Source organism: Centroberyx affinis, unplaced genomic scaffold (assembly GCF_046629955.1).
Source record: "Centroberyx affinis isolate AG114_WGS23_722 - 3 ecotype Tasmania unplaced genomic scaffold, CSIRO-AGI_Caff_v1 ptg002930l_1, whole genome shotgun sequence".
NCBI classification, from domain to species: Eukaryota; Metazoa; Chordata; class Actinopteri; order Beryciformes; family Berycidae; genus Centroberyx; species Centroberyx affinis.
Window position 1 is genome coordinate 246,360 of NW_027281049.1, and position 14,000 is coordinate 260,359.

General features: G+C 40.2%; 2 protein-coding genes across 2 annotated transcripts; both read right to left on the minus strand.

Moving 5' to 3' along the window:
* Window positions 1-2,398: 2,398 nt before the first annotated feature.
* On the minus strand, window positions 2,399-7,154 carry bub3 (BUB3 mitotic checkpoint protein). Its single transcript, XM_071536721.1, has 7 exons — window positions 7,018-7,154; window positions 5,741-5,935; window positions 5,573-5,642; window positions 5,313-5,464; window positions 4,719-4,877; window positions 4,360-4,537; window positions 2,399-4,053 (listed from the first exon to the last, which is right to left on the minus strand). The coding sequence occupies exons 2-7, from the start codon at window positions 5,933-5,935 to the stop codon at window positions 3,833-3,835; spliced, it is 975 nt and encodes a 324-aa protein (XP_071392822.1). The 5' UTR covers window positions 7,018-7,154; the 3' UTR covers window positions 2,399-3,832.
* A 2,793-nt stretch (window positions 7,155-9,947) lies between these two features.
* hmx3b (H6 family homeobox 3b) lies at window positions 9,948-11,410 on the minus strand. The gene is made up of 2 exons (XM_071536731.1): window positions 11,131-11,410; window positions 9,948-10,534 (listed from the first exon to the last, which is right to left on the minus strand). Exons 1-2 carry the CDS (start codon window positions 11,408-11,410, stop codon window positions 9,948-9,950), a joined length of 867 nt encoding a protein of 288 aa, XP_071392832.1.
* Window positions 11,411-14,000: the final 2,590 nt, after the last annotated feature.

Here is a 14,000-nt window from a genome sequence, read left to right on the forward strand (position 1 = left end):
GTTAGTTGCAAAGTCTCACATGAAACTCACTTTTAAAGTATATTATAGATGTGGAAACTGAATACATGTTCTGTGATAAGATGAAGTGTGTGTTGTTTACTCAAAACTTGTAAATAACTTAATCAAAGGAACATGAAACTGCATTAGAGCTAGGAGTCTATTGGATCTCTATAGCCATCATTATGTGGTTATGTATTGTTCTCTTTTGGTTGGATAGAATTTTTTTTGTATATTATTTTTTGTATCACAACATCTTCCTTTACTTTATTTCTATGGTTTGAGTGTGAGAACTTTGATTTTTATGGCAATGAAACAAAAGACAGATCATAATATAGAATGCTGTCAATATTTTCCTGATGCATCATGTGATTTCCCCATTTCTACACAGCTCACGAAGGATAGTATCATCGGCTTGATATAATATTAGAAACCGGTCTTGAGAGATAAGGTGTCTGGTTGAAGGTCATCTGTGCCCTCTTGAGTGAACATAAGAGCCTTTTGTGGTTGGGTTAAATGCACCTGACAGGCTGTAGGAGCACAATCACCCATTTTAATTGTCATGTAATGGTTTCATGTAGAGCCAAACTGTCTGCAACACTTCAGTGGTTGGAAACCAGAGCCTGGCCACACAACCACAGATGTGGTTAACTTGGCCTTTGAAAAAGGGAAAAAAACATAAGCTGAAGAACAGCTGGGAAGACGTGCTTCAAGGAAGATGCTGATAGATGCAGTGGATTCATCTGCTGTAGTCCACTGAATTACAGACCTATGCTCCTAATAAATCCTTTATACTGCTGAATGAATGGCGTCTACAATAGTCACTCCATATTTCCAATAAATAACTTAAAACATAGTGGAAATTGTGTGTTCCAATCATCTGTTACTATTCTTCTAGGTTAGGTTAAAAAGAAAAGCATCCTAATTGTTTTAATGCATCTGACAAATGGGTTACTAAATTACTTTTTCCTCCAAAATAGCAATCCACTGCCAGAGAAGAAAACCTTAACGGTTCTAATGCACACTCAAGGAACTCAATTTTCCAATTTAGTGGAAGCCAAAGATGACAGGAAACAAGGTAATTTACTGTAGCCCCCCACAACAAACCCCAGTCCTCGTCTGTCTGCTTTATGAGCAGTAATTACCTTCCAAAATGAATGCCATTTCATATTAAGCTGCAGTCATAATCCAACGTCAAAGACTGACTCATTATCAACAATCATGGGAATTAGTTACATCATTTAACCAAACGAACAAATCATTTCCAGGATACCGCAGAAGCAGATAGACCCATTACAAAAATTGTAGCTCTTAAATAGAATAATTGACATCTCTATCTTCTCTGCTACTTTTGCTGAAGGGCCTCAGAAATTGCATTAGTCGCCATTGAAAATCTGAACTGAGAAAAAAGGCACCACTTAGACTTTTGCAGGGCACTGTCCTGTATTCGCTGCTTCCATTCATATAATGCAGACTGCACTAAAAGGGTCTGCGTTTTGTCTGACTCTGTCACCAAGGTAACAACAACTCACAAAGCACTGCCAGATAAATTTGGCGATAATGATGAAAAAAGTATTGTCCACCCCAATAGTGTGTATACTGGTTAAAGCTTAACAATTGTTTGAGTAGGCCAGTCTGCACACTGAGGAGGACCATTAGTGCTGCAACATCCCCGTTGCTGTCCTTTATATTCTGCATTGCTAAAATAATTAACAAGTACAGATTCTGTACGGTCTCCTTGTGTATTGGTGGCGATGACATATAGTTCTTATGAAGAGGATTGTTGGAGATGTGAAATTTTCAATATTACATTTTGAGAATGTAAGAGTTTTTGCTTCCTTTCATTGATTTGATTTATCTCAAAAACAGGCATGATTTGGAGAAAAGGATTTTGTGCTGTAAACTATGGTGCAGTTAGATAGCTCCCAGGTATAGAGGAGTTAAGTGCTTCTGCCCTGACTGACAGACATGAATTTACCTCCAGATGACCATGGTGCCATGCGATATCGCCCCAGTAAAACCAGAAATCTGGAAATTAAGTAAGCCTCATGATTGTTTTATTTTAGTGACCCATTTTTCTTCTTTGAGAGTATAGCAGTCTTCCAGATGCAGTCGGGTCATCCGGTTTGGTGCTTTTCTCCCAGTTTCCCCCAGTAATAAAGCAGGATCTGCTTTAGGCCATAGCCCTCTGATGTCTATCAGCACAGGTCACTGTCTGGGGGCAAGTGGAGCCCTCGGCAAGACTGGTGGATCATCGCTTTCCCTCAACACATCATCAACAGAACAACCTCTCCTGCCCTGACAAATTCCTAGCATTTCATAGGTTTTCTTTTGGAGGGCTTACATGCACAAAATGTATGAATTGAATTGATGCAGGTCAAAATTTGAGTTTTCAGGGTTTTTTTTATTCTCAAAGTATTAGATTCAAATAGCAGTGCCAAGCAAAGATCAATGCGAGGAAAGAATCAGTGTCATCATGGTCATTCAAAAGTAATGACAATATCTTTTAAGTCAACAACAATTATAAAAAGAGATTCATAAACTACACGTAACATTTGCTGAATCATACAATCGGCAACGATTCATGTTTGTGGAATCTTTTCTTAATCAAAATGATGGAAAGAGGAAAAAATGTTACAGATATATAAAGAACAGCTTAGCGAAAGAAAAAAAAAGCTGGTTGTCAGCACATACAAGACACAAAGCAATATGCAACACAGACCACTGAAAAGGAAATTTTAACAAACATTAATTACAAGTAAGAAAACACAGGTACTGTTGTATTGGAAGGGAAGAAAATGACAGGAGACAATATGTTAATGGTACACTGGATGCCAGCAGATATTCCAAATGTGATAAAGGTTTCAATAGGCCACATTTTAGGGGGACATATGCAGAGGAAACTATTCCAAGGTGGACTTAGGTTGACCTGTGGACCAAAAACATGAGAATAGATTTCCCAATCAACTCATGAGAAATAGCTGAACCTATGCCGTGGAGACAAGTGATACCCCATTAATGGACTACAGTTTCATAGTGGTATTCCTGTCTGAGGTCAAATAATCTGAGCAAAACCACCCATCCTCATGACGAAAATCAATGAGGTAGGGTCAAATTGACTAATATGGGGCAAATTACCCTTAACTGACCGTTTACCATTTATGAAAAACACACTACAGAAAGCCTTGCTTATGAACTCATTTCAATTGTTTAATGTATGAACGAGGGCCAAAACCTTGTTAACGCCAAGTGTAGTTTATGCAGGTCCAGAGAGTTGACCAAGCAAATGTTACCAAGCAAGTTACCTGGATTACATACTAAACATCTTTAATAGTATGAGGGGAAAAAAACACCTGCTAAAAGAGGCTCTTTATTACTACACCTGGATCAACTATTGGAAGAAGCATTACTACATCAAACAGGGTTTGGTGTGACATTGGTGGGGGTAAGTCTATAATGGCATAAACAAAAAATCAAATCTCACTGGTCTTTAATAAATAAAAACTGCATATATCTGTACAAAATCAAATGAATCATTGATGAATTTTACCTTTAAATACCAGCACGTTGCTCAACACTGAACCTAAAAATCGAAAATGTTTCATATAGGGCTTTAGAGGTTAAACTATGCTTTATATTTACCACAACAGCATAGATATACAAACTGATGGGAAGATTTTCTCATCTGTCTATCTGTCAACTGTCGGATATTGAAAAAGTGGACAGACAGAGATACAGATCAGCATATGCCGCAGCTGTGCGTGCTCCTTGTAAATGCAGCGGGCAGCAAACCGTGGTGCTACGCAGCTCGGGGGACCGCAGGGCGGAGGAAGACTCACTTGGGCTTGGTCTCGGCATCTGTGACTTGGCGGATGAAGATGGCGTCCTCCGGGTGGCTGATGTCTCCCTGCTCCTGCATGTAGGAGGAGGCGATGGCGAGCATGGTGCCGTCATTGCTGAAGGCCAGCGAGGCGATACTGGTCGGGTAGCGGTGGAACTGACACAGGCGCTTCTTGTTGAACGGGTCCCAGATGTTCACGAAGCCATCTGAGCCACCTGGGAGAAGGAGAGGCTCAAGGTCAACTTCAAAAGATTTAGGCAGTGTTATTGCTGAGATTAGGATCTATAATAACTGTGTTCCTCATGCACCCCTGGTAGATCTAATCCTATAGGTCACAGGACAATAAACCATAAATATGGTCATAGCTTGAATACTGAGGGAGAAAGGCAATGGACTTTATGGAAAACAAGTTGACCAATAACTGAAACACAGAAAGAGAAATATAGGAAGAAATAAATTATTGATTTAGTCAATTTTCCAGAGACTTACATTGAAAAGCATTTACCAGTCAATAGTCGTACCTGTAGCGAAGGTGTTATGAACACTGTGAAATGAGATGGCATTGACAGGGTAAACATGCTCAATTCCATTCTCCTTCAGCCTGTGGCACTTGAAGGCATACTTCTTCTTCTGAACCTCCTGGCTGGGGTCCAGGTACTCCACCGCCACACGGCCCTCGATTGAACTCAAGACGTAGCCCTGGAGCAAAGACACAGAATATGATGTTACCGTTCTTCACATTAACAGAGGAATTTGTATTGATAGCATGATACTCTTATTAGGTGTAAATTATCTGTCTGGTGTTAAATGTTGTCTGTATCTTTCATTAGATCTGTGTGCATGAAGGTGCATTAATAGACAATTCTGATTCAAAGTGTACCTGTTTGTTGGGGAAGGCTCTGATGCAGCGAGTCTGATACTTGAGGCTGGACTCTCTTCTCTGCTGTACATAGCCCATGTTCCTCAGATCCCATACCAGTACTCTCCTTCCAGCTGTGCCTACGATGAGCCGATCCCCAGCCACAGAGAGGGTGTACACCTTTCACAGAGAGTACAAATATGAGATAAGCATGAGACATAGGCCATGCCAAAGCTTTACTTGATACCTCCACAAACAAATATAATGGCTGAATTTAATGCTATGTGCCCTTAGGTTTAGGAAGGAAGCCTTGTGAAAAAATGTACTGGGAAACCCTATAAGCTGTCGATATGTTTATAATATGTAATAATGTTAATACATATCTGCACCAATATCAACATGAAAAAATCCTGCACATATACAGTACTTGGTCATTAATGTGATTTTCACTTGATGAATTTAACATTTCTTTCTTTAAAAATCTAATTTTGATCAAAATGGTGCCCATCAACACATGTACTCACAATACTTGGCATTTGTGGTTACTCAAAATTAAGTACTCATAGCTGATGAGCAGTAACAGTATTGATGCATCTCTATTAACATTTACTCTACCTTTTCAGGCTGAGTAAAGGTGCCAGCGTTGCAGGGTGTCCTCGGGTCCCACAGCCGAACCGACCTGTCCCAGCTACCAGTTACCATGACGTTGACCTCTGGGCAGTATTCCACGCAGCGAATGGGGGCGTCATGTGTTCCAACTATTGTATCTGTTTAGAGAGAATATAAAACAACCACATCCAGTGAATTCAACCCCTCGGTTTTGGGAACTTGACAGACATACACCTTGTCACAACATACTGTTCTGGCAGACTTACCTTGGTCCGTGTTCAAATCATGAGTTTTTAACTGCGCATCTAAACCTCCACTCCAAGAATGTGTTGGATCCTGCAAGTAAAAGGTTATATTATCCATGTGTAGCAGGCTAGTGAGCTATGCCATAATAATAAAGAACCTAAACAAGAATAGACATCGTTGCGACATACATAAAAAGCACAGTCAAGAACTGGAGCTGAATGCTGGTACTTCATTCTCATGGAGTTGCCTCCAACGTCAAAGAGGCGGACGGTGCAGTCCCAGGAGGACACCAGCAGGAACTGGGCTGTGCTGGGGCTGAACTTCACAGCAGAGATGCTGTCCTCTGGGCCCTGGTTCAGCTTGTACTCGTTTGCGCCCGTCATCTGAAGAAAAGCAAAACACCACAAAGTTTGAGATTGGGGCTATCTTTGTAATTAGAGTGACTGACCCACCAAAAACACTTTAAATTAATGAAACCTAGTTGATGCTTATTTACCCGGCCCAAAGAATGACATATTAAAACAGGAGTGTAATCATAATTTAGCACATGGTACAAAAAAATACATACTGATACAATGTTTTCAAGCTAGATAAATTGAAATCAAACAATAGCTGCCATTTGCAGAACGAACTGGTTGACAAATTACAAAGTTCTGGACTACTAAAGATGAAGGATGAATGAATGAGGATGGCAGTCAGACTGTTACATGGGCATGAAACCATAATATTGATTTGTGATTTGCTTGCCTTACAGCTAACATTAGCTAAACGCCCACCCTTTCCTAGCAGTGATCCAACCATTGCCCTGATGTAAAGTTTACTAACAAGAGTTACTAACAAGAACTACAAAAAAATGTAGCCAATTCCTTGTCGATTTGTAAATGTTTTTCAGCTCATAAAAGTTCTACAGACGTGAGCAGTGTGGTTTCCATTACATTTGAGCTTGCTGTGGAGAAGTGGTTGAAACCATCATATCAAATGCACAGAATGTCCGGAACACTTTGTAAAATACATTGGTGATCCATTTGTAAAATTCCCTGATATCCCCTGACTTTCCATGTCTGAATACACCTCTCAAAATACAGTGATGTGTCAGAAACTCCATGAGTAGTGGGAACCCTGTATTAGCCATTAGCTGGTGGATCAGTGCCAGTGTTATCCTGCATGTTGAACAAGCTGAGACGTGATGAGCGTTATAGCACCCCGTTAGTTTGCTTACTTTTAAACAACATCACTTTGTGTTGCGAGAAACAAGGGTGGAGCAACGACTATCTTAGCTTGTAACTTTACCTTTACATTTGTTATTTTTTCTTGAATTCAGACCGGCAGGACAATTTGCTCGTTTTATTCCAGCAAATAGACCGAGTCCATTTTGACTCCCGCCGGTGTTTGCTAACGTTAGCATGCTAGTATTGTGAAGCTACCGTAAGCTAAAAACCCCGCTGTTAGCTGCTTCAATACTCACCGTTAGTTTCGTGTTGTAAAGACGCAATTCTTTAGTGTCTTAAATAAGAATTATTGTTGTCCCTTGGCTTTGTTTGATATAAAATGGGATATAACTAGCAAGCTAACAGGCTGCGTGCTGATAGCCTTTTCCTTGCCTTCAACTGCTACGATGTTTCAGAAGATCCTGATTGGTTGAGACGAATGTTCCAACTTCCCGCCTTCGTTGTGATTCGTTGAATTTTACAGTATGAGAAGACTTCCGTTGTCGCATTACAGATCACGTGACATAGGCGTGCTTTCTCTCGCTCGCTCTCCCTCTCTCTCTCTCTCTCTCTCTCTCTCTCTCTTTTGATACACATACACACACACACACACCTTGGTCCAGTCCAAAGGTCTATACAAATATAATGAAATCATAGTTTTCAATTCATATTTGGACGTTTAGCCCAACTGTTCCTCTCTACTCCAGTGGTTCTCAGCCTTTTTCATATCAAAGACCCTAATTTAATACACATTAGGGCCAAGGACCCCCATTTAATGAAATTTTTTCAGACCTAAATCTGAGAATATTTTTATTGTTAGATATGATTTTGTCCAGAATTCCATATCTGTATTGTAGGCAGAGAGATAACAGTGAAACTATGATCAAAACAGTCATTCTTCTACATTGTGTTAACTTCTTGTAAATGAATTAATGGTGAAGGTTAATTTATCATGGGGACCCCCTGGAACCCCCTCAAGGACCCCTGGTGGTCCTCGGACCCCACGTTGAGAACCGCTGCTCTACTCCTCATAATAGACTACAATGTTGCAGGTCCGATACACCTGAGTATTACAGGATATGCCTTTTCTCAGCCAGTTATTTTGTATGAACAGTTACTTATGTGCCGTTAGGAAAAATGAATTATTGTAATCCAATAATAGCTACATTTTAGAAGGATACTATGCAGGTATCATAGCAAAACTATAAGGCTCTGTAGTAATATTATAGCATAATCATAGTAATATCAGATTAAAATAGGCCTACCGTAAAGTACAATAAGGTCACTGCTCACTATACTGTAGCACTCTGCCACAGACACATTATATGTACCTGTAGGAATATTATAGTGATTTTTCATCATCATCATCATCATCATCATCATCATCATCATCATAACTGGCCCTGGAAGGTTTTATCCTTCTTTTTGTAGCTTGGTAGATCATTTTCTTCTTCACAGACAGTAAAATCTCTTATCAACAGGCCAGTAGCCTACTATCGGCCACTATGTAGGAAACCCCTCCGCCAAAAGAAAAATTAGCCGGTCTACTAAAAACCATCATAATATCATTATGTTTAACTTTATTAAAATGAGCTCATGACCGGCTCCTAGAAAGCTCGCGTACTTTGTCTTCTGCTTTGCCTTCTCATTTCCACGTATGAAAATCCAGTTTGTATAATAGGCCATCAAGCTGCTACGGCTGTGGCGGTTTTTACTGTGCATGTAGGCCTATGCTATTGTGTGTAATTAGGGTAATATATCATTATGTTTGTTTCTTATTATTATTAGAGTTATTTAAGAAATTTAGCTCAAATAATAACAGGGAAACCATATCTTGTGCGCCCTTAAAGTTGTGACATAAAAAAAACTGAGCATTCTTTAAGGTTATAAATATAATGCACTTAATACAGTATAGGCCCCATATCTGGCAATAGCTTATATTAGGCTATGTGATGTTTTAAATTCTGTGTTGGTGAAAATAGTATAGGACAAAAAAAGTTGCGGGGGAAATACAGAAGGAGAGGATGACGAATAATCAGATTGGACAAACTGTAGCTGAGTTAAAACTATTTGGTTGAATTCGGCTGTATAGGCTCGTTTTTTATACAATAGAATTACGCATAGCCTAATTTCAATGTTTTTATTTTGAGGAGTAGCACAAATAAAATATCGGTTTGCATGTTTACAATGAATGGTTTCATTCCAAAACGGCACAGGCCCTAAAATGCTGCCCCCAACTTTATCAATCAATATTTAAAAATAGAGATCTTTCCATCCTCAAAAATGTTATTTAGAAAGCAAAGATCTTCAGCTTATGACTCAAAGGAATTAGTCTACTTTCATTCCATCAATCTTTTTAAGGACAGGGTAAATCTCATTCTAGAGTGAAATCTTTACATACTGAGTGCAGGACCATATTTCATGATATACAGAATTTCAATAACAATATCAGAATAAAAACATACACAAACAGAGGCTGTTCAGCCTTTCCATGGCTTTAAAATTATACTGGCAAAACATTACGGGCGAAAAAATGAGTTGCCTATTACCTGCAGCTTGGCGGGGAGATATTTTAAAGGAACACATGATTGTCCTCACTGTTACAGAGAAATGATCTGGTTTGTGTGTGAGGTGGACGATGAGCGACAAAGGCTGGTAGCCAAATGTGAAGCCAACAGTATTGCACAATATTGGAAAATATCAAAATATTAAATTCCCACATTCTTAGCTATACAAACACTGACGCACGTCTCTGTAAAATACATATGGACAGTCAATCCTGTTCAAAACAAGACGCTCGTTTTCTTTTCTTTTCTTTTTTTTAAAATTTGGATACATAAGATTTTAGTGGCCCAGTTTTGAGCATTTAACAAAATCATATCACAAATAATAATAATAGGCCTAATAATAATAATAATAATAATAATAATAGTACAATTCGATTGACCCCCCTTCAGCGCCGTTACAGCTGGTATAGGATTCAGTGTCTTGCTCAAGGACACTTCAGCAGGCGGATAATAATAATAATAATAATAATAATAATAATAATAGTGACCTAAGATAGATAGACCTAACATTGAGTCCATTGAATCTACAAAATATACAAAACATTGAACTTTCCAATGCAAGTCGCTCTGAATTTAAAAAAAATATATATACACGGTGGATTCAAACACAAAGCAGAGTCTTAAACGGGCCTCAGCAGCGGAACCGGGTGGGAATAGTACATGGGGTGCGGGAATGACAGGAGGGACTGGCCGCCCGGCGAGCCTCCCGCGGGGCCCCCGGCAGTCTCCGGGGCTCCGCTCTCGTGGTACAGTATAGGAACCCGCACAATCCTCTGCGCCGCCGCATGGCTCAGGTTGGCCGCCTCCAGCTCGGCGGCCAGCTGCCTTTTCCACTTATTCCTCCGGTTCTGGAACCAGATCTTCACCTGCGTCTCGGTCAGGTGCAGCGACGCCGCCAGGCCCGCGCGCTCCGAGCTGCTCAGGTAGCGCTTGATGTCGAAGGTGGACTCCAGCTGGAACACCTGGCTCCGGGAGAACACCGTGCGCGTCTTCTTCTTCCGACACGGCTTCTTGTCCGAGTCCTCGTCCGATTTCCTCCTCCAGTCGTCCTCCTGCTCCTCTTTCTTTGGCTCGTCCGCGTCGCTCTCCTCCAGCGCTATGTCGTCGTCGGCGCTCTCCTCTTTGGCATCTGGGTCGCTCTTCTGCAGCTCCGGGGAGCGTCTCTCCCGCACCGGCGATGCGTCTCTCAGGCTGGCCTTCTCCGATGCTGCAGGAATAAAAATGATGATTCAAATAAAATGCACTTCTCAGCACATTAGACTTTAGACAAAATCGCCTATAGTGCAGTATAGCCAAGCATGAAATTCGTAATCAATCTTCTATATACCATTGTGTAGCCTACTAGTGTTATTTATTCATAATTTATATAGAATAATTAATGTTAGGCCTGTATATTTTCAACCAGATAATGCATTATGTTCCTCTTGGTGTCCCTATAATATTCATATAGGAGCTTTTAGTGTGTCTAGTGAGTTTATGGAACTCATTCGCATTTTGGTATTTTTTTGTAATTCTCACTAGGCTATAATACTCATATGATATTCCCATAGTGTGTTATATATAGTTCTTAGTCTTACTTTGATATAGGCGCAATTCTACTATTTAATATAGGATTACTATATAGTTATTTTTCTTTAGGTAAACTTTCTTCAGAGAGTAGGCTAAACGTTTTTCCAGACCAAGGCACTATCGAAATTACCCTTTTAAATGATATATAGACAAATGACTTGTGTTTTTTTTTTTCCCACACGTTTGTAGTTATTTCTTTATCTACAGAATAAAGTAAAAGCAGCTTGTATCTACCTCCAGTCCTCAGATGGGTCCCGAGTGTGTATGGGTACCACCAGGCAGACGCTCTTTCCAAATACTGCGCCGATAGTCCAATTCTCTGGCTCGGCAACTCAAACCGAGGGAAAGATAAGTCACCGATCCGAGAGAAGAAGCTGCCTTCAAATACTCCTTTGGACGAGGCGAGGAAGCTTTTGGGCTTCGCGGGCTTGTCGTCGATGTTCAGCAGGTTCTTTATGGAGAACGGTGAGTCTTTTGCGGGTTGGCGAGTCTCTTGCGCATCAGAGTCTGCCATTACCGTTTACTGTCCAATGTGAATCACCATGAAAAACTTAAGGGGAAAAAAGACACCTGAAAAAAGCGTTTCTCGTTTTATATGTTGGAATGATGCGGGAGAGAGAGAGAACAAGGACAGAAACTCTCCCGAAGCCGCATCCAGCTCTTGAGGATGATCGGAGCGAGAGCGCAGTGATCAATGCGTCAAACCTGCGCTGGATTGTAATGATGAAATAAAAATGCCATCCGAGTTAAAATGCGCTCAGTCTCTGCTATTGGGCAGGTACAATGGCAAATGGGATTTGAGATGAAACAGGGAGGGGATGTGACGAGAATAGACTCCCAAAGAAAAGGCCGTATGCGCGTTTTGGCTTCAGGCTCAACAGTGCGCACCCACTTATCATCCAATTAGATTAAAGAGGAAAACGTCTCAAGGTTTTTGGGCGTGCGCGCTCCGCAATCACCTGCCGGTAAAGTGACTAAATGCTCCAGAGATATTTAGGATAACGACACCTCCACACACAGCTAAATAGCCGGGCCTTGGCACAACATTACGCAAATTACGCACACATTTTACGCACGGCGATTAAGCCATCGAACACACACACAAAGAGTGAAGGGGAGAGAGAGAGAGAGAGAGAGAGAGAGAGAGAGAGAGAGAGAGAGAGAGAGAGACGGGCGAACTTGTTGGCTTGACAAATGAAGGGAATGAAGACAAATTCTTTCTGCTACCAGTATTATAGCCTATATGAATAGCACTATTATTATTAGTATTTCTTCCAGCTCAATAAAGATTGATATTATTATAGGATAGCCCATAGGATTATTCTTGACAGATTCTTTGTGTTTAACTTCAGTGATTGCCTGTGACATATTGTGAGCTGCGGAGGATCAACCTGTCATTCATCATTCATTCACAGTGTTTCAATTTTCCTCAGTTCCAACTGTGTGGTTGGTTCGTGGAAAACAGATGAGTAATACGGACTGTACGTGCACTCGGACTGGAGCTCATTCACGTGAATGTAATTTGATTAGTCAGGAAGTGCCACGGGCGGACATCAAATTGAGTGCTTAGCATTGTCACAAACAACAGTTTGTGATAAAGGCCTATCACATCAGCTTTGTACAAAAGCCTCCAAACGCACAAGGGCAGCAGGTGGTCCGATTCATGAGGATGCAATGAGTCCTGTTGCTGTCAAATATTAAAATAATATTGAGTTCGAGCACAACAGATTATATTTTTTGTGTTAAGAGATATTCACATGGTAAAGTGTGATCAGATTACATGATAAGTAGCAAGTAATTACACAAAATGAGCAGGAGGGAGGTGGTTCACTGTTATGAGTCATGATGCCTTCTAGTTCAGACATAAGGAAGAGTTACAGATTTATATTTCATAAATATATTCTGGATTCTTGAATCAAAACAACTGGTTTACCTTATTTATTTATTTTACCTTATTTTATACATCTTGTTTGTCTCTGGGATATAGATGTTTTGCATGTACTTATGAGGAAAACGATGGCCTTATTGGTGCCTATGGTAAGATATGTATGTACAAAAAGACACAAATGGCTTCAGTTTGTTCAAGATTTGTCACTTAGATATTCAGGCATATGCACAGAACTAATCAAATAAACTGAATTTGCTCAACCTACAAATATGCAATCTGTCCTCTGAGCTCATGGATCTCGCTCCAGTTCTCAAGGACAACACTGTGTTTTGTGAAAAGCTACTTGAATCCCTGCATAATTAGAGGTCTCATTGCTGTGTTAAAGATGGGGGCGGAGCAGGGGGCCAGTTGAGCTGTGTTTGCCAATGCAAAGTGTAATCTGTGTTTTCATCACAACCAGAAATTACGCTCATTAGACAAGGCCTGGTACAATGGCTGGGACAAGTCAGCAGTTCAGAAGGGAAAACGCAACATAGTCATCCTGTGTTGCAAATGTAGGCCCACTTTTCCCCTTTTGCTTGTTTTTTTATTTAACTGGAATCTCTGGGCTTACACAGACCAGCTTGATTTTTAAACCCATCATATTCACCACAAAGTGCATTAATGCACCAACATTGGTTGTAAAAACTTGAATCAGGTCCAGGACAGGATTTTAGGTAGAGTCAGAGGTGTAAATGTAATGGCATCACACTTACAGAACTAGATAGTACTAGACTACTCTCTACTCATTCCAGATTTTTATTCTCATTGATGTAGACACAAGCCTAAATTACAGATCTATCCTCCAACAGCTCTACAAAGTAACACCAAAATACAGTAAGGGGTTTGTTGCTATAGCTACTTTCCAACAAATGACCAATAGTGGGGAAATGAATATAACCTTTGATTGGGCTTTAAGAAGTCATTGTTAATTATTTTGTGTCATACAAGGTCAACACATACAAATAAATTACTTTAGACATTTAGACATACAAACTGTTTATGATAACAAGAGATATTTGAGCTGGTTTTAATTTCAGACATGTTTGTGGAGAAGATCTTATACATACAGTGAAGGATTGCGGCACTACACATTCATCATTATTGTATATCAGTCCTTATTTTTGATCAGTGAGGCTCAGTAAGTTGCACTGTCTTAAGTCAGGGGTAATGGACA